Consider the following 21,228-nt stretch of genomic DNA (forward strand, 5'->3'; position numbering starts at 1 on the left):
TTAACTTCTACCCCGGTGATTCGCAAATCTGCCACTTACCTTCTGTCTGCATTCTGTTGCTAATGCTAGGAATGAGGAGACCTCTGGTCCTGGAAACGCATTTCCCTTTAGCACGGGCGCCAGCTAATGAGGTCCCTCCACCCCGTGAACAAAAGCGCGCATTAGGAGGCCCGCTGGTGGGAGGAGGCGCTGTTGTGGGAAACCCGGGAAGCGCCTTCCTGGTCGGTAGCAGGTGCCTCTTTGTCCTGGTGTGTACGTGTGTGTGTGTGTGTGTGTGTGTGTGTGTGTGTGTGTGTGTGTGTGTGTGTGTGAGGTCGCCTTGCAGGTGAAGGCCACACAGCTCTTTGAAGCGGGAGTTGGTTCTGTGCTGGGAAATCTCTTTCCCACCCCTCCGGTGCTCCTGTTCGTCAGGGTTGACACAGAATTGATTTTTCCTCCTTTGCAAAGGCAAAATCTCCATGATGTAACGTGCAAGCCCAACAACACAAAACCAGCCGTAACCTCACCACCCTACATTGTCCATTTTAATTTTCATATCCTTTTTCCTTTCACTGACACTTAGCATTTTAAAAAAATGTACTTCCAACCCTGGATATACATTTATGCTTTTTTTTCCCCCCTTAAAAAAATTTTTTTTTAATGGTTATTTATTTTTGAGACAATGCGAGAGACAGAGTACAAGCAGCAGAGGGGTAGACAGAGGGAGACACAGAATCCGAAGCGGGCTCCAGGCTCTGAGCTGTCAGCCCAGAACCCGACGGGGGCTCAAACTCACAAACCGTGAGATCATGACCTGAGCTGAAGTCGGACGCTCAGCTGACTGAGCCACACAGGCACTCCATTTTTTCCCCCTTTTTACTTAAGTTTACTCCGTAAACGATTTTCCATGTTTTGTAATATATTCGTGGTTGGTTGTGATTTTCAGTGATGATTTAAGTGTCCATTGGGGCTGATAGATCACAGTTTGCTAACCCCTCTGGTTTCGCGTTCAGACCTCCAGCGTCCCCTTAGTCTGGGTGATGGTTTAGTGAACATCCCTGCTGTTTTCTTTTGTTGAGTTTTTTCTAGAGGTTGCATTCTAATGCAAGGAATACTTTACTTGATCTTATTAAATATTATCCTGTTGCTTTCTGTAGAGACCAATCCCTACAGCCTCCAGGAATATATGAGTGTCCTATTTGGCAGTGAATTCATTTTTGAAGTGAAGTATAGGTAACTTAAGCCATATTTAACACAACGTTTTTCTGATGGTTTGGAAGTTTCCTGGAAGACTTTGCCATCATGGGTGAGAACTGTTTAGTGAGCAATATTGCATGTGTCAAAGGCGCCTCAGTGTATAATGGTAGCCTCGTGTCTGTTGGTCTTGCCTGTTTTGAGGGAAGAGAGGTCGGAAGACAATCCTGTAAAATGGCTTAATTCTAGCAGAATTTCTTCAGCACTAAATTTCCTTCCAGAAGATGTAACTTATTTGCAAAGTGAGTAAGGGAGGTTACAGAGAAGGTGCCTTTCAACTTGGATGTTGAGGAGGACTATATTTAAAGAAAATTTCTCAATGCTTTTAAAGTTAAGAATAGCCCCTTTTTTATTTTCTATTCTCCCTGGCCCACCCTTTCCCAAACACAACCTTAGGCAACAGTGTGTTCAGTATAAATATCAGGTAATAGACTATCTTGATTAGCAGAACTACAGACAATGTATGTATTACTGTTCTTCTCACAGACGTTTATGCACCCATTAGATTAAGAGTAATTATCTTCTTAGACCAATGAAGTTATGCTCTTCCCCAATCGCAAACTATTGTAATTCTGAGTGGTGACAGCATATAGCAAAATCTGCTACACTTAACAAACACTTATGTAAACGCTTTACTGAATGTTCATTCATTTACTTTAACCCTCAGTGCTACCCTGTGAGGTAACCACTATTATCACAAGTCCTCTCTGCATTCCACAGATGAGGAATCTAGAGCACAGAGAGGTTAAGTTACTTGCTCGAGTTACTTGCTCAAGAGGTTAAGTTACACTTGCTCACACAAGTGTAAGTAAGTTGTGGACCTAGGATTCAGACCAGGGCAGCATGGTCCTAGAGTCTTTGCTTTTAACCATTTGTTGTGTCACATCTACATTTTGGTTCCTGACAGGAGTTGAAAATGTCCAGATGCACCGCATTTCCTAAATTGCAGTTTCGCTAGGACACAAGTTCTTTGATAAAAGGGTTTGTTGTCAATTAAATGCAGGAAGTGTTGCTCATATTCTCTGCATCTTGGAGACAACCCCACCTCTCTCGTCAACAGTCCTGCAGTAAATAAGCACACTTGGCTCTGTTTACTTGGTGTTTACCATTAGCAACCCACTGGGCTGAAGTTTAATTTGGGGAACTGCTATAGAGAAGGTAGCTGTATGCTGGGCTGTACTTGAAAGTGGAGGGTTTTTTTTTCCCTCTCTGTTGCTTGCCCTTACATTGGTATCAGATTTTGTATGAAGGTCAGAATCAGCTCTGCTCTTGCTATAATTTCCAGCTGAGAGGCTGTCTAGGGTGTTCCATAGATCACAGTGCCAGTGCTCTCAGGGTGTGGTGCATTTGCTACGAAATCTTGTAGGCTAGACTCCTGATTTTTTTTTTTAATGCTTATTTATTTTCTGAGGTGGGGGAGGGGCAAAGAGAGAGGGAGACAGAACTTGAAGCAGACTCCAAGTTCCATGCAGTCAGCACAGAGCCCGATGCAGGGCTTGAACCCACGAACTGTGAGATTGTGACCTGAGTCAAAGTCAGACGCTCAACCGTCTGAGCCATCCAGGTGCCCCATAGACTCCTGAATGTTTTGATGTACTCTTAGTTCACATGGATCTATCCACAGAGAAAAGGATTATCATGCCTTTTTTTTTTTTTTAAGTTTACTTATTTATTTTGAGAGGGGGAGAGAGAGTGCAAGTTGGGAAAGGCAGAGAGGGAGAGAGAGAATCCCAGGCAGGCTCCGTGTTGTCAGTGTGGAGTCCAACTCAGGGCTCCATCTCACAAACCGTGAGATCATGACCTGAGCCAAAATCAAGAATCGGACACTTAATTGACAGAGCCACCCAGGCTTCCCTAATGCTTTTTTTGTTTTGTTTTGTTTTAATAAAAACGTTTTCACACTGCTCTTCTGTGTCTTAAAAGTATAGAGATTTATGTCTCCTTCTTGGATTTCTAAGTCCATATATACATTCAAGCATATTAGTAAACTGTCTTCTAAAAATTTGTGAGTAGGTTTTATTTTAAAAAGTTTTTTTTTAATTTTTTTAACGTTTTATTTATTTTTGAGACAGGGAGAGACAGATCATGAACAGGGGAGGGTCAGAGAGAGGGAGACACAGAATCTGAAACAGGCTCCAGGCTCCGAGCTGTCAGCACAGAGACCCACGTGGGGCTCGAACTCACGGACCGCGAGATCATGACCTGAGCCGAAGTCGGCCGCTTAACCGACTGAGCCACCCAGGCGCCCCTTAAAAAGTTTTTTAAAGTTTATTTTGAGAGAGACAGACACAGTATGAGTGAAGGAAGGGCAGAGAGAGAGAATCCCAAGTAGGCTCCGTGCTGCCAGTGCAGAGCCAGATGTGGGGCTTGAATTCATGAAACCATGAGATCGTGACCTGAGTCGAAACCAACAATCAGGTGCTTAACCGACTGAGCCACCTAGGTGCCCCTTATCATCTTTAAAGAATGAGAGTTCTGTTTCCTTCTTTCTACAACAAATACTTTTCACTCCTTTTTTCTTGTCTCACTGCATTAGATAGGGCCTTCAGGACAATCTAAAATAAAAACAATGATAGCAGGACTCCTTGTCATATTCTTGATCTTAAGGTGATGTTTGATAGAGATTTTTAATAGATATTCATTATTAAGGTAAGGAAGTACCATCTATCCCTGGTTTGTTTTCTTTTGCTTTTACTCATGAGTAGTTCTTGAAGACCTTCATTGCTTCTTGCTTGGATTGTAATAGTCTTGGGAAACAATTCCCTGCTTGCTCTACATTCCCTCTAGTCCCTTGAACACTGTAGCTAACGTCTTCTTTCTGAAGTACTACTCAGAATATGTCAACTTTCTGCTCAGAAACATTTTAAGACGCTCCTTTACTTACTAAAATAAATTTGAACTCCTCACCTTGGTTCCTGTGATTCAGCAAATGCTCTACAATATGTTTCCTTCAGAAATTGAGAAATTGATTGAGAAATCAAACCTAACTGTACACCATATTTCAACCTCCGTCTGCAATTTCACTCTTCGGTGCCTTTGTTCATGAGGTTCCCATCTCTTAGAGTGCCTTTCCCATCTGTCTGTGTCTCTTGAAATTCTTTTTCTCTCTGCAGGCTCGCTGGAGGCATTTCCTTGTTTATTTAGTCCCTCCCTTCTTGGAATTACCCCATTCGGAGTACTGGGTTTTGTTCAATTTTTTCAATCTTTTTTTTTTTTCAATCTTTTTTTTTTTTTTTTTTAAGAGAGAGAGCACAAGTGGGGAAGAGGGGCAGAGGGAAAGAGAGAGAGAAAGAGACAGAGAGAGAGAGAGAGAGAGAGAGAGAGAGAGAGAGAGAAGCTTAAGCAGGCTCCACTCTCAGCATGGAGTCCAACTTGGAGCTTGATCCTATGACCCTGGAATCAACCTGAGCTGAAATAGAGTCAGGCGCTCAACTAACTGAGTCACCTAGGTGCCCCTATTTTCCTTCTTTTTAAAAAAATATAGCTTTAGGGGAGCCTGGGTGGCTTGGTTGGTTAAGCCTCAGACTCTTAATTTCAGCTCAGGTCTTGGTCTCAGAGTCTTGAGTTCAAGCCTCACTTTGGGCTCAATGCTGGGTGTGAAGCCCAGGTAAAAAATAAATAAATAAAAATAAAAAATATAACTTTATGAAGGTATATTGATATCCATTGTTTGATTTATTTTCATATTCTCAGCATGTGAGTCCTAATGGGTACACAATACATGATGGAATGAATGAATAAATGACTAACTAAAAGAGCATTTCTTCTGGTACTTATTGTCTCATTTTTATGATTATATTTGGTCTGATTTTTGCTCCCTCCCTTTCCCCATAAGTCCCACCTGACCACTAAAGGAGCTGCCTACATTTTTCTTTTGAGAAATTCATCATAATTGGGCCAAACTATATATAGGTATTCCTTAGGGAGCACATTCTATTTATCCCACCCTCAACCAACTCACTGTCTAGTAAGAGAGACAGATAGACACCGACATGTACACACACACACACACACACACACACACACACACACACAATGGCAATACAACTGATAAGTGATTGACTAGTACTCAAAGTTTATTGAGAAATAAACACCTTTAAGGTTGGGGCAGATTTTGCAAAGTAGTTCCATTTCCCAAAGAATAAAAATTTTTTTGTTGGATATCCAAGTTCTGTTTTCTTCTATTCAGCTTTTCAGTTGACAGAGCCAAAAATGAAAGAAATTAGAAATACATTAAGTATAGAAATGATTGCTTTCAAATGATTTCCTCCTCTATGAAAACATAGAAGCCACACACAAAACACTTTTCTCTTGATTTGCAGCTTACTAGTCTTACAAAACTATTTCAATTTAAGCTCAAAACTAGCATCATAAAGCAAGAAGGGTCCAAGAAATTCTAAATTGAAGACATTAATATAAATGAACCACACTTAAAATTCTATTGATAGTCCTCAGCTCTGAAAGCGAAATGTCTATAATTTACCTAAATTGTCTTGAAAGGAAAAGAAATAAGAGAATTTCTTTTTTGGATGTCTGCTTCCCAGCGTTTTCTTAATAACCAGGCTATCGAGTGCTTGAATTATTATTATAACCACATAGCTATTATTTTCATTTCAAAAGAGTGTGGGTTAATTCCAGCTGAAGCTTATATTTCAAGTGCATTTTTGTGTAATATATGTAATAAATCAATACTGAGCCATAGGGTCTGAGGATCAAAATTATTTTAGACCAACCAATACATTTTTCTTAAAGCTGGTCAGTGGTTCATCCTAGCTTATTACTCAGGAAATTGAAGGGGGAGGGAAGATTAAAGAAATTATGAAAGTAATCATAAATGTCCAATAGCTTCTTTTTACTTCCTTTACTTTCTTGACCTTTTATTCCAAATATAAGTATTATATAAGCATTTTAGGGCAATTAAAAAGATACAGGGAGGTAAAAATTGGTAAGTAGAAATGTCCCATACCCCCTCTCTCCAGAATAGCTACTGTTAAGTGATGGATGTTATATTATGCTAACATCTTACTTTTATAAATTTAATTATGAAATATTTATTACATATAAAATAATAAATGTAACAAAAATACATGATAAGACATTTTAATAAAATGGATACCCATGAGGTTCCCATCCCCCTAATAGCAATGCATAAAGCTTCCTTGGTCCCAGTTGCTGTCCCCTCACCCCGGAAGAAACCATCCACCTAAATTTTGCTTTTATCATCCACCTAATATTCTTTGTAGTTTTACTGCAAACATTTTTGTTTGCTTAATTTTGCTTAGTATTGAATCAATGAAATATTTATAAAAATACTGTGTATATCTTTCTGTGACCTGCTCTTTTCTCTCATCATTTATGTTTCACAATAGCTACTTAAAGTTGCTGTGAATTCTGAAGGTAGAAAAATGTAGCCTGTTCAGATCCAGAGAGATCTCTGGAAGGAAGGACATCAATCCGCCTGGATTAGGACCCCGTCCTTACTTCATTTGACTTTATTTACCTTTTAAAGGTCCTATGTCCAAATACAGTTGTACTGGAGGTTAGGGCTTCCGTCTGTAACAGGTAGTTTGCACCCAGGTCCTACTTTACACTGCAGGGAGTTCAGAGATGACAAAACTCAGGTCTTTTCTCTGGAGGTGATAGCCCATGGAAGGTTTCCTGGCTTTTTCCTGATAACAAGACTAAGATTCCCCAGAAGAGAGCTTTTGGGGAGCCCTCCCAGAGAATGACTTTTTGAGCACGCACAGCTGAGCCTTCAAACCATGGAGTAGAGGGGCCAAGTGAGAGGCATGCCAATTTTCCCCTGTGTGATGGTGGTGTGGGGGAGGAGAGTGGAGGCATTCCTAGACTTTAAATCCTGAGTATTAGAAATGGCTCCCTGAAAGCCAGCTGTTGCTGTCACAATAGGGTAGATGGCTGCATAAAAAGAATTCTGCAGCAGTCGAATTTTTATACGTGTTCCCCCCCACCCCCCTTTTAGGAACATCACCATGCTTACATCTCTCCTGTTTTAGTCAAAGAGAAGGAATTCCAGACAATGTTTCAGTAAGGGATTGAGAGTGCCCTGGAGGAGAGAACAGGGAGGTGATTCTCTTAGCATCATTGTTGCTTTGTCTTGTTGGAATGGTCAGGAACTTCAGGTGCTTGTACATAGCCATGAGAAAAGACAATAGGAACCTAGGTTGCTAAAAATGAACAACAATTTCAGACTGAGTTATTGATAATTATCACCCTATGAAAGCTAGCCTATTCCAGAATTCTGTGATGGGAATGTTTTTAACTATAGAAGCAGCTTTCACTTTTTTTTTTTTTTTTTTTTTTACCATGACACCATGATGCATTTTACCAAGAAATCCAAGGTATACACTTGACATCATAAGTCTGAAATAATCGATTTATGGAATACTACTTTTAATAGTAGTATTAAATAGTATCTGTGATTCACTCTGATATTTTCTATTCTACTCAATCACACTTTTTTTAAGGAAAGATTTTGTTTTTAAGTTTGTATTTATTTTTGAGAGAGAGTGAGAGAGGGAGGGAGGGAGAGAGAGAGAGAGAGAGAGAGAGAGAGAGAGAGAAAGCATGCCAGAGTATGAACAAGGGAGGGGCAGAGAGAGAGTGGGATGGAAGATCTGACAGCAGAGAGCTCGACGTGAGGCTCAAACTTACAAACCATGAGATCATGACCTGAGCTGAAGGCAGTTTCTTAACCAATGAGCTACCCAGGCGCCCCCAAAACTTTATTTTTTTAATGCTAGTTATGACCTAATAAGTGTAATTTGTGAACCAGCATATCGTAGACTAGTGTTTCTCTAGTAGGGAGTTTTTTGGGGAGTTCGTTCAAAAAATTAATTCCGTGTGATGAATTCAGGGAGTGCTGGAGGACATCAAAATTTCACTCTTTCCTATTCTTATGTCCTGGTTAGATCAAAGCTCCCCCTGAAAGATACTATAAGACTGTGATGTTTATTGTAAAACATATTTTTTGAGTCCCAGTTCTGGGCCAGATACTGTGAGAGGCACTAGCAAATAAATTTTCTAGACTCTAATGTATGTACGTTAAGAGTATATAGAATGCAACTTAAAATTGGTGTTTTTAACCTTACCCTTATTTAGTCCAAAAGAGTTTGTTTTGCAGTCTGCTTCCTGTCCCTCAACTAACTCTGATTGATGTGCATGTTTAATTTTGGTGTCTTCTAAGTCACCCGGTCCTAGGCACTCTGTCCGCTGTGCTCTAGGGGAGACATATACTAGTGGGGAAAGCTTGTGGTTTGGGCCAGTAGTGATCAGGCCCTGATTCTACCTCTCCCTGAGGGCATGATCTCAGGCAAGTCAACCAATGTAACATGTCTGCAGTGAAACGGAGATGCTGAGCACCGCCCGGTGGGGTGGGAGTGAAGATGACGTAGGATCCTGTGTGTGAAAGCAGTTCGCACACTGTACCCACTACAGCACCTCCTGCATGTAGACCACTGTGTGAAGTCCCACCTCCCTCCTAGACTCTCTTCCTGCCAGATGTCCTGTTGGGTCCACATGGTAACGGAGACCTTCAGGCATTTGGGGGTGGAAGGTCCCAGACTGAGTAGCTCTTTCCGGTTTGAAAATGCCAGATTTGTCTTGAATATTTTTATTTCTGCAGTGACTTCAGTGAGTGTTAGGATCACCACTAACCTGTTTATTGGATACTCAAGGTCACAGGACCCTCAAATGCATATCTCATGAGACAATTCCCATCCCATCTGTGGTAGGCAGAAAGATGTCTGCTTCCTAACCCCTGGAACCCGAATATGTTATTTGACAAGAGGGAAATAAGGTTGCTAATCAGTTGACCTTAAAATAAGGAGATTATCCTGGATTATCCCCATGGGCCTGGTGCAATCACAAGGGTCCTTAAAGGGGGAAGAGGGAAGCAGAAGAGTCAGAACAAGACAGATGGCATCCCGAGAAAGACGCATTCGGACTCGGCTGGTCACTGCTGCTCTGAAGGTGGAAGGAAGACGTGAGCCAGAGAATGTGGGTGGCCTCCCAAGCTGTCAAAGGCAAGAAAACGGATTCCCCCCAGGGACTCCAGGAAAGAAACGCAGTGCTCCTGGCCCCTTAACATTAGCCCAGTGAGACCCACTGCAGACTTCTGACCCACAGAGCTGTAAGATAATAAGGTTGTGTTGTTTTAAGCCACTTAATTTGTGGTAATTTGTTATAGCCACAACAGGAGACTCATACACCATCCCAGTGTAATTTAAATTTTTTTCCTGTGTCCCATTTTTATGGTTTTGCAGCAGAATGTCCAACATGGAACATAATTACAAGTGTTTCGATATTATTTAAATTTTTTTTTTTTTTTTTTTTTTTTTTTTTTTTACAAAGAGAAAGCACATGTATTTGCTGGAAATGAATATAGGATGAGAAAAACAGTAATGTTTGAAGGGCCCATTTTCACATTAACAACCAAATATCCAGCATTCAGATGAAAATTTTATATGAAATGGAGACATTACATATACACTCCTTGCTTCTAAAATAAGAGAATTGGGGGCACCTGGGTGGCCTAGTCGGTTAAGTGTCTGACTTCGGCTCAGGTCATGATCTCACAGTGCATGGGTTTGAGCCCCGCGTGGGGCTCTGTGCTGACAGCTCAGAGCCTGGAGCCTGCTTCAGATTCTGTGTTTCCCTCTCTCTCTGCCTATCCCCTGCTCACACTCTGTCTCTCTCTCAAAAAATAAATAAAAACATTTAAAAAAATAAAAAAAAATTGTATTAGGTGCTCACTTTGTAGAATATTAATTAAATAGTATTTCTTTTCAGAATTCTGAATTGTTGGTCTATATAATTCTTTTAGCAGAAAACACTTTTAATCTTTTTTATTTTTTTCTTAAGTTTAATTATTTATTTTGAGAGAGAGAGAGCAGAGAAGGGGCAGAGAGAGAGGGGAGAGAATCCCAAGCAGGCCCTGGGCTGCCAGTGCAGAACCCGACTCAGGGCTCAAACCATGAGATTATGACCTGAGCCAAGATCAAGAGTCGGAAGCTTAACCGACTGAGCCACCGGGTGCCCTAAGACTTTTTAACATTTTAAAAAAAGATTCATTGACAAAGTACATATAGTTATATTCCACTGTTTCCTTTTATTTATGTTTCCAGACTAGTTGCTGCTTTTTTTGTTAAAAATCTGTGGCAGTTTCAGCTTTTAGATAATCAAAAATGGAAACCAGGGGCGCCTGGGTGGCTTAGTTGGTTAAGCGTCCGACTTTGGCTTAGGTCATGATCTTGTGGTTTGTTGAGTTCAAGCCCTGCGTCGGGCTCTGTGCTGACAGCTCAGAGCCCGGAGCCTGCTTCGGATTCTGTGTCTCCCTCTCTCTCTGCCCCTCCCCTGCTCATGCTCTGTCTGTCTCTGTCTCAAAAATAAATAAAACATTTAAAAAAATTAAAAAAAAATGGAAACCAGATGAAGTAGAGCAAATTAAAGGGATTATTTTATTTTCTTGAGTGAGAACATGATAGACACATTCGCACTTTCACAAAAAGAATGGATAATTAATACCCCTCACTTACCTACAGGCTCTTTAAAAATGAGTTCCACAGATTTCCTCTACCAAGTAATGGGAATTTCTTCCTCCTGAATTCCATGAGGTTGGGTCTCCCCTTCTCCCCTGTACCCCGTGCATAGCCCCTGTTTCATGGCTGAATGTAGGATGGTCCTGGGGCATTGAGGCAGCAGAATGATTTCAGATCCTGTGGAAAACAAGGTGATCACAGCTGCTTCATCCTTCCCTACTTCAAGCTTGGTTCAAACCAATACAGAAACAATTAAGGTTGCTAGTTGCCCCACAATCTGGCTGCTCAGTCAGCTTTATTGAACCGTTTCCTGCTCTTCAGGTACCTCATTTGAGTGTTCCTTGGAAAGCTACCCTGCTGACTTTGTGATTTTTCCATTTGCCTTCTCTGCAGCTCAATTTTCAGAATTCCCCAAAGATGTCTTTATTTTGACAATACTTTGTATTTCTTAGACCTCAAAGGATATGGTTTTTCTTATAATTTAGCTCTCCTCCTTCTTTTTTAAAAAAATATTTTATTTCATTTATTTAGTTATTTTTTGAGGGAGGGAGAGAGAGAGAGGGAGGGAGGGAGGGAGAGAGAGAGAGAGAGAGAGAGAGAGAGAATCCCAAGCAGGCTCTGCATTCTCAGCACCAAGCCAGATGTGGGGCGTGAACTCACGAACCTCGAGATCATGACCTGAGCCAAGATCAAGAGTGAGATGCTTAACCGACTGAGCCTCCCAGACTCTCCTATCTCCCTCTCCTCATTCTTAAACCCATATCGTTGTGGACACCCTTTGTCCAATAATCTGCTCAGTTTTGCCGTTTTCTATTTAAAGTTTACAGCCCAGTGATCTGGTGATGTGGGGAATGCCTTATGTGTGAATGTTTCATGCAAAGTCCAAGAAAAGCCTCTGATCTGTTTTCAGAACCTTGGAAATGAAAACTTAAAACGTCCCTCGTCCTTTCCTTCCATCAGCAAAGGCAGAAACTGACACAGAGGTCCCTCCCTGTCTGTAGGAGAATCTTGAGAATGGCTCTTTCCCATCACAGGGCTGGCCCACCTTGGCCTCTTTATAAACTACCTGCCTCCTTTCTGACAGTTAACTTGAATTGTGAAATGCAGTTTATGTCTAATAGCAACATCAGTCAGGGAATTGTTTATGTTCTAATTATAAACCGCCTTTGAGAAAAGGTTTACAAATATTTAGTTGGTGCTCTCTCAGGAGATACTATAGATACATTGGTGACAAAGAGTGGAGCCCAGGCTTACAGATCACGGGGAGAAAGAGATCACTTCAGAGGCTATTATGGTGCGTTGTTAGAGGGCAAGTACAGGTGTGGGACCACAAGGAGGGCATCTGGCCCAGAATGGGGCAAATGGGGCCAGGCAACTGTATTGGAGGAGGTTTCACAGGGGGCTGAAATACCCCATGAAATTCATTACCCGTCTCTAACAGGAGCAAGAGATCTTCATACCATTATGACATGTATAAAAGACATTGCATAATGGTGGTGGAAATCAAAAGTGGTGGTCGCTGAGGCCGGGTTGACTGGGAAGGGACACAATGCAAATGTCTTCTATCTTGTCTTAGGAGACTGTTACATAAGGGTACATGATTGACCAAGTCATCTACAAGGAATACTTTCAGATCAGTACTTCAGATTGAACTTACTATATGCAAGTTTAGATAAGATTTATTGTGAGAAAGCTCTCTGTGTACTAATACATGCAAAGATCTTCAAGATACATTAAGTGAAAAAAGCAAGGTGGAGACAGGTATATATCACATGTGACCTTTTATGGCATATGGGCAGAGAACTAAGAATCTCAGTCTGCTTTTGTATGTACACGAGAACTCTGGAAAGATGGGTGAGGAACAGGTAGCAGTGGTCATCAGCCTATGTGTTGGGGACGTGGTAAGCAGCTAGCAGCTGGGGGAATGGATGGAGGGCAGGGGTGTTATGGATATTTCTCACCGTATACCTTTTTATGCTTTTTAGTGTTCAAACTATATGAACATATTTCTTATTCAAAAATTAAATAAAAAGGAACCACTTTGAAACAGCACTACAGAGGTTTTAAGCTAAGACATACATGATTTCATTATTCTTTATAGCAGGTTATTATCAGTTACATGCTTTGAAGCACCCCCACTCAGCTCTGCTCTGGCAGAGATACATCGGGCCGATGTATCACTGCTATCCCGGGCACACCCGTAACAGGCTCCCGTCAGCCAGCATGGACTCCTTCCCTCCCAGTTTTCCACCTCCACGCCCCTGGAAACCTCGCCCCGTCGATCTATTTGGCACTTCAGACAAAGCATTATTTGCCATCGGGATGATGGCCTGTATGAGACAGGGCATCAGTTATAGCTTTTTCTTTTCTCTTTTTCTTTCTTTCTTTTTTTAATGTTTATTTATTTTTGAGAGACAGAGTGTGAGTGGGGGAGGGGCAGAGAGAGAGGGAGACACAGAATCTGAAGCAGACTCCAGGCTCTCAGCTGTCAGCACACAGCCCGATATGGGGCCGGACGCGGGGCTCGAACTCATGAGCTGTGAAATCATGACCTGAGCCGAAGTCAGACGCCCAACCGACCGAGCCACCCAGGCACCCCTCTTTTTTCTTTTTTGTTAAATATTTTTTAAGGTTATATATTTATTTTGAGAAGTAGGGGAGAGTATGAGAGGGGGAGGGTCAGAGAGAGGGAGAGACAGAGTCCCAGACAGGCTCTGTGCTGTCAGCGTAGAGCCTGACATGGGGCTCAAACTCACAAACTGTAAGATCATGACCCGAGCTAAGATCAAGAGTCAGACGCTTAACTGACTGAGCCACTTAGGTGCCCCGTTACAGCTTTTTTAAAAAGGGTCAGCATCCTTTAAGAGACTAGAATACTTGGAACAAACGTAAGCAAGTGATACTTAGTATTGAAGATTTTTGTCTTGAATTAAATTGGGTCTGTTACTTCTTGCCTCTCCTGTGGGTGCCTGTGCACAGAGGGGACCTTTTCAGTGAGCTCATAGGGACTTTCTAAAAGTCAGGATTGAGGGGCGCCTGGGTGGCTCAGTTGCTTAGGCGACCGACTTCGGCTCAGGTCATGATCTCACAGTTTGTGAGTTCGAGCCCCATGTCGGTCTCTGTGTTGACACCTCAGAGCCTGGAGCCTACTTCAGGCTATGCCAGGCACACCCGTAACAGGCTCCCGTCTCTCTATCCCTCCCCTCTCTCTATCCCTCCCCTGCTCATGCTCTGTGTCGCTCTGTCTCTCAATAATAAATAAATGTTAAAAAATTTTTTTTAAAAGTCAGGATTGAGGGGCACCTGGGTGGCTCAGCCAGTTAAGCGTCTGACTTCCGACTTCAGCTCAGGTCATGACCTCTTGGTTTGTGAGTTCAAGCCTTGTATCTGGCTCTGTGCTGACAGCTCAGAGCCTGGAGCCTGCTTCAGATTCTGTGTCTCCCTCTCTCTCTGTCCCTCTCATGTTCACACTCTGTCTCTGTCTCTGTCTCTGTCTCTCTCTCTCTCTCTCAAAAATAAATGAACATTAGAAAAAAATGGGGAAAAAAAGTCAGGGTTGGGCCTCGACATGACAGAAATTCTGGCCCTCTTTCCTCTCATTTCAGTGCCTCCTTTTTATATGCAGCAGAGAGTAGGCAGTACTTATTGTGGTTGGGAGGCCAGCAGACATATCCCTGGATTCCTCTTCCTCCTCGGATTTTTTCCTTTCTCTGAGTCCTGGGTTCTCTGACTGGTCCTGTAAGGAGCAAGGTGAGATCAGCTGCTAACTGCAGGACATCTTTAAGAAGTACCTGCAGTCTCTGTTCCTACACATTTCTTTTTTTTTTTTTTTAACGTTTATTTTTGAAGGAGAGAGAGACAGAGCATGAGTAGGGGAGGGGCAGAGAGAGAGGGAGACACAGAATCCGAAGCAGGCTCCAGGCTCTGAGCCATCAGCACAGGAGCCTGATGTGGGGCTCAAACTCACAAACTGTGAGCTCATGACCTGGGCCGAAGTCAGACACTTAACTGACTCTCTCTGTTCCTACACATTTCTTACCTTTTCCTCTCACATTTCTTTCCTTGCAAATGAATATGCTAGGGAGCCTGGGGAGAATGAAAATGGTTTTGGAGTGCTTGTGTATTCCGGCAAAGAGCCTTACAAAAAGAACATCTCAAATCTCTCATGTGTATTGTCACTCGCATGCTTTGAGTTTTTTCCCTACAACACACACACAAGATGTATTTTGTATTATATTCTTATATTCATTCTTGTATTATATTCTTATATTCATTCTTGTATTATATTCTTACATTCATTTAAATGCAGAGGTCTTGTCAAAAGATCCTAAGTAAAAAATAATTCTTGGCCCCTGCTGAGTTTTAGTCCCGTGTTTATCCTTGGATTGCTTGCTTACACTGTTATCCCCTAAAGCTCAATGCTTGTGGGCTGGCAGTGGCTTCTTGGAGCACTGTGTTGAGAATCCTAAGGTTGAGAATGGTAAGGCCCAGCTTGAGCTGTACTTGGGCAGTGTGGGCAAGTGTGCTGTGATCAGTTTGTGATATCTGCCGTGGGGTGTGAGAGAGAAGTGGGGCACAGTTCTAGGTATCTGCCAAAGTTGCCTTAGAGACCCCCACTCTAAATTTCTTTGTATCTTATACAGTGCCGAGTCTTTTTAACTAAGTATATGCTCAATGAATATTAACTCATGTTGCTGTTGTTTGTTTTTGTTTTTTGAGTTTGCTCTCCTGGAAACATGATTATTCAAATAAACACGTCTACCCACAAGAGCATTGCTACTGACACTGCAGCTCTTTTTTGCAGTTTAAATAGCATAATACAGGGCACTAAGGTCTGATTTCTATACTCTTTTCCCTTCTTTAAAGAACCTTGGCTAAGCTCATTTGCTTCCTCGTTTGAGCTCTGTGCAGTAGATATTGGAGATGTCCTCTGATGGCTCCTCAGCAGATGAGAACACATCTTTTTTTTTTTTTTAATGTTTATTTTTGAGAGAGACAGAGACAGAGACAGAACATGAGCAGGGGAGGGGCAGAGAGAAAGAGAGGGAGACACAGACTCCTAAGCAGGCTGCAGGCTCTGAGCTGTCAGCACAGAGCCCGATGGGGGCTCGAACCCACGAACAGCGGGATCATGACCTGAGTCGAAGTCAGACACTTAACTGGCTGAGCCACCCAGGCGCCCCAAGAACACATCTTAATCATTGTTCTTAGCAGCCCTGATGAATACACTGGAGTATTTCCAAGGCCTGTTGTACGAAGGTGGCTTATTGCTTAAAGCAGTGGTTTTAATGGCTAAATATTGATCAGATGCCATGTATCCAGGTAGTGTTCCAACTGTTTACATATATTAGCTCATTTAATTCTCAAAAACCTTATGAAATGGTTGCTATTATTATCCTAATGGCTCAAGCTTGGAGAGATTAAGTAACTTGCCCACACAGCTGCTAAATAACGAAGCCAAGTTTTCAGCTTTTGGCAGTCTGACCTTAACCTATCTAATCAGTGAGGTTCGTTGAGCACTGAGTGAAAGGCAGAGACCTGCATGTCGTTGGGAAGTTCCTTCCCTGGGCCCTTATTTCTCCAAATGAAGGGTTGGGCAGCATGGTTAAGATCCCTCTGAGCCCTAGCTTATTTGACTTGAAGTTACATATTGAAGATATCTTTCAGCCACTGTAGTCCTCACTATGAAATGTGACCAATAATCTATGCATGTGCTAGAGATACACAGATTGAAGCAAAGACTTGAACATTCTCTCAGCACACACCACAATTATAGCTTGTCGAGGAAGGGAAACTTATTTTCCCAAACAATTAGAGGACACTAGTAATTATGTTTAATTACATATTGAACGGTTTTCCTGTTGTGTCAACCCATTGTCTTAATTGTGCTTAAGAGCAGCAGGCTATTATTTTGAGGTCTGTGAGGTTTAAAATTGCTTTCTGTTCTCAATGCTGGGGGCACAGAAGAGTTAAGAGCATGGGCTCTCGACTCAGACAAACTTGGTTCAGATCCTGAATCTGCTGCTTATTGGAGATCCTTGGCCCATTCCTTAACCTCTCTAAACATTGATTTCCTCACATTAGGGATAATAATGGCACAACCTCATGAAGGTATAGTGAAGATCACAGGGTATATATATGAAAGGTGTGGTACACCATTTGGCTTATAAACTTTTCAGACTTTGGCTGTCATATTGTCCATTATTGGATGATTAGATGTCAATGATGAGCAGTCTCTGGACCCTTCCTTTTTTTTTTTTTTTTTAATGTTTATTTATTTTTGAGAGAAAGAGAGAGAGGGAGCAAACAGGGGAGGGGCAGAGAGAGAGAGGGAGACACAGAATCCAAAGCAGGCTGTTGGCACAGAGTCTGACGTGGGGCTTGAACCCACAAACCGTGAGATCATGACCTGAGCCAAAGTCAGATGCTTAACTGACTGAGCCACTCAGGTGCCCCTCTCTAGACCCTTTCCAGGCTCTAGCCCTGATGGGTCACCCTGTGGGGAGTGGATCTGGGCTCTATCCTGGGTGAATTGCTGCTATTCTGTACTAGCTCTGGCATTTCAGGTGTTTTTTTTTTGTCTAACTTGTTTCAATTTTATATCTATGATCTCATTTTCTAAGGACACATGGAATGGAGCTAAGAAATGTGGTCAACCATCGAAGAAGTCATAACTATGAGTCCCTTGGGGAGAACCATGGGGGAGTGAGAGCAAGTCCCAGTATTTAGTAGGAAAATTCTCTTGGTTGTTGATAATTTTAGGCAGTACCCAAACATGGCCTTAGGTAACATTGAATTACTTAGTGAAAAGTTATTTCCTTTTCATTCCCTTTTCAGTCCTTCTTATTCTGTCACAGAGAAAGCCTCAAGTTGTGCTAGCCTTTAATCTCTAATACTTTGGAATTTCCCTTTTAACAAAAGGAAAGAGCAGCTCTTAGGTTTGGAGCCCTTGGCAGGCAATGGTATCTAAGTAGATAGAGTTCATGAATATTGCTTTGTTTTTATTGTATTTCTTTTTAGTGCCTTCTATTTATGGCATGTAATGCTTATTTTTCACATATCATAGTAATATAAAAGTTTCATTGAAAGTATATTTAAGGAAAAATGAATTGATTTAGAGGAAAATGCTACAACAAAAGTTTGTGGATGGTACAGAGCTGTGGCAAAAATTCTGATGGTGGCACAGAAATCCCTGAGTTGGAACACAGTGGTTGAGAGAGGGAAGAGGAACCAAAACTTTGCCCTGGAGAAGGCCAGTATTCAGAAAGAAAAGACTAAGAGAGGTCAGAAGACACCCGGAGAATGCAGAACTCCAGGACAGATCCTCACAGAAGGGGAAGGTGGGCAGGAGGGCCAGATGCTTGCAGAGAGGGCAGTACAGCAGCGATGGGGGGAGGCAGTGGCATTGTTGACGGGACAACTGTGGGGTCTTTGCTGCCACCGATTTAGCAAAAAGAATGGGTCAGGGGAAGGGAGCAGGGAATTTATTCTACTTTTTCCTGAGAAGCTTGGTACATGAGGACGGCACAATAAATTGAAGCAGAAACAAGGTGGATGGGAGGTTTTTGTTTTTCAGAATAGCAAAAATGTGCACATGTTTTTAGCTAATGGAGGAGGAGCTGGCCTAGTCATGTGTGAGAGGAGATAGATGGAGCCAAGGTCAGCGCTGTCCTAAGATGGAGGAGAGAAAGAACAAAGAGGAAAGAGCAAGGACAGAGGAGACAGCAGGACATCACCTCTTCTCCCACCAGGCGATTCTGCAAGTAAATTTTATCTAGTTCTTGATGTTTAAATAATTCAGCAGAGAAGGAGGGAGGAGAGCCAGCCCTAGTGCCTGGAGGGAAGCGAATGGCTGTGAAGGTGGAAACTGAGGGGATCAAAGCAAACCCTGACTCACTGATCTTTGGGAGGTCCTGGGGAGTGGAGGGGGTGTTCAGAATTGACATGCCTTACTGCAGGGAGGGGTGACACTTGCTGTGATATTGCTGGAAAACGGAAAATGAAGGTAGTAGCGTCTGAAGGCTTTTCAAACCCATCGAAAGGGGATTAGCAGAAAAGCCACCTGATTCAGACCCTCTGGTGCTGTCTAGTGAGGCTCCTTTAATTAAGGAAGCACGGTACAGAGAGTCGGTCTCTGAAGAGGTGCTTGTTGGTCTTCAGGGGGAAGTAGGAAGTCTCCTCCACTGATGTCACAGGGACCACCTTCTCCTCAAAGAGATGGCCTGTGAAGGACAGCCTGTTGTTGCCTCACTGAAGGCGTCAGCTCGCTGCTAGGAAGGTCTTGGGCTTCAGACACAGAGGTACTTATGCACCCGCATGTGGAACTGTGGGCATGGCATGGGCCCAGCTCACTGCACGATGACTGCGCCCCAAACTTTTCCTGTTAACCCGGAGGGCTGAGGGCGCTTCTCCTGAGATGCTGTGCCCACATGTTTGTGTCCCTGCCTAAGTCAGATCATGGAGCATGTGGGAGCCCAGTGACCACTGGAACCATGAGTCATTTGGAACACATCTAATCCAGGGAGAAAAGGAAAGTCATTTTCTGTGTATGGCCCCAAGCCCAGAGCTTCCTGACCACATACCCTGGCCTGTGGGCACCACTGGAAGGTCGGGGAAAGGAGGGTGGGGAGTTGACAGATGTGGAGCTGGCTTTTGTGGCTCAGCTGGCTCTTGTGGCAGGTGTAGAGAGCACTATCCCTCTTGTCTTACTGTGTGGCTCGGTGGCAGTTGAGTGGTTGGAGCCCCGAGGCATGTATGTGCCTGGGGCCGCTCAGCAGTCTCTCTTAGGGTGAAAGCGATGCCCTGCCATTTGGTTCATCTGCAGATCTACCTGGCGGTCTCCAGGCCAAAAGTCGTTTGGCCTGTCCCTGTCTCAAATCTTTCCAACCTACTCAGTTCTTATTGCCACCATTTGCATTACAAGTTTTGGCTGGCCTGGCTTTTCTTCTATTTCAGTATTGCTCACAGTTACAGGAATGGAATTGATCTGTAATAGCATTCTGGTGTTTACCAGGCTGAAAATTAGACTTTGCAAAGCAGCTCAGATGATTACTTGTGGAATCACTATGCATATATATTTTCCAAAGAAATGCTTTGATGATGGAAGGGATAGGAAAGTCCTGGCTCCTTCCCTCCAGAGAATTGCCACTCAATTGAGGAAAAGACGTATATTATCAAAAAAAAGAAAATAACCGGGGTGCCTGGGTGGCTCAGTCGCTTAAGTGTCTGACTTCGGCTCAGGTCATGATTTTGTGGTTCATGAATTTGAGCCCCACGTGAGGCTCTGTGCTGAGAGCTCAGAGCCTGGAGCCTGCCTCAGATTCTGTGTCTCCCTCTTCCCCACTCATATTCTGTCTGTCTGTCTGTCTCTTTCTCTGTCTCTCAAAAATAAAGATTAAAAAACAAAACAAAACAAAAAACAGACAAAAAAAGAAAATAACCAGAAAAAAAAAAAAAAGACATATCAGTGGGTGGGATTTTAAATGGTCTTTGAAGAAAGAGTAGGGTTAAGAGGAAGCATTTGTGGTTTGGCAAACAATTGTAGGGGACATCAGAGCTCCCCAGGGTCGAGCAAGACCCCACTGTCTGGACATTCCTTATCTCGTTCTTTATCCTCACCTGCCAGGTGGAGGGCGGAAGCCTTATCTTCTATCCTCAGGGAAGATGGAAGCAGCTGTCTCAGTTTATTTAAAAATATCCTGAATATGCTTTGATGAATCACCTTCCAAGATTCTTTTCCTCCAGACAAAGCTAGGTCCATCAATCCAGTTTCTTATTTCTAACCCCTTAGTCATCTTAAAGACCACCCTGGCCTTAGTAGAACATAAGAGGCATGAAGAATTTGGGCCTTTGTTTTATCCCACATTTATTCTCTAGGTAACATATACAAGTCATTTAACCCCCCCTTGGTCTTAGTTTCTCTAACTGTAAAATGGGTATCCCAAAATTATCTACTCCATGGTGTTGTCTGAGAATTCAATGAGGTAATTTTTTTTTTTTTTTTTTGAGAGAGATCTAGCACAAGTAGGGGAGGGGGCAGAGGAAGATGCAGAGAGAATCCCAAGCAGGCTCCACACTGTCAATGCAGAGCCTGATGTGGGGCTTGATCTCATGACCACAAGATAGTGACCTGAGCCAAAATCAAGAGTTGGATGCTCAACTGACTGAGCCTCCCAGGCTCTCCTCAATGAGGTAATTTTTGCAGTGCACGCCCTACTGTACCTGATTCCAGCAACCAATAAGTGTTCTCTATTACTACCGTTCCCCACATTATGCTTAGAATTGATCATACCTGTCTAGTGAGGTGCTGTGATTAACACTGCTAACATTCTGAAGGCTGCTTAAAATAAAGAAGGGTTACTTTGCCTGAGATTTTGCATTAAGGTTGACACATTTTTTTTTTATTAGATAGTCCTCATACAGATTAATGAAATGGAAT

General features: G+C 42.7%; 1 protein-coding gene across 4 annotated transcripts in view; it reads left to right on the forward strand.

Annotated features, from left to right (window-relative positions):
- KIF5C (kinesin family member 5C) overlaps positions 1-21,228 on the forward strand; it is a 161,812-nt gene that overhangs the window by 15,022 nt on the left and 125,562 nt on the right. The window contains exon 1 of one of the 4 annotated variants that reach the window (XM_042948747.1): positions 18,452-18,553. The exons of 2 other annotated variants lie outside the window; for them this stretch is intronic. In XM_042948747.1, the coding sequence (XP_042804681.1) occupies positions 18,467-18,553 (87 nt within the window). In that variant the 5' untranslated portion in view covers positions 18,452-18,466. Of the gene's footprint in view, positions 1-18,451; positions 18,554-21,228 lie in introns of those variants that run through there. One more of the 4 variants, XM_042948748.1, reaches the window with a different exon arrangement.

The sequence above is a fragment of the Panthera leo genome, chromosome C1, assembly GCF_018350215.1.
Source record: "Panthera leo isolate Ple1 chromosome C1, P.leo_Ple1_pat1.1, whole genome shotgun sequence".
Taxonomy (NCBI): Eukaryota; Metazoa; Chordata; class Mammalia; order Carnivora; family Felidae; genus Panthera; species Panthera leo.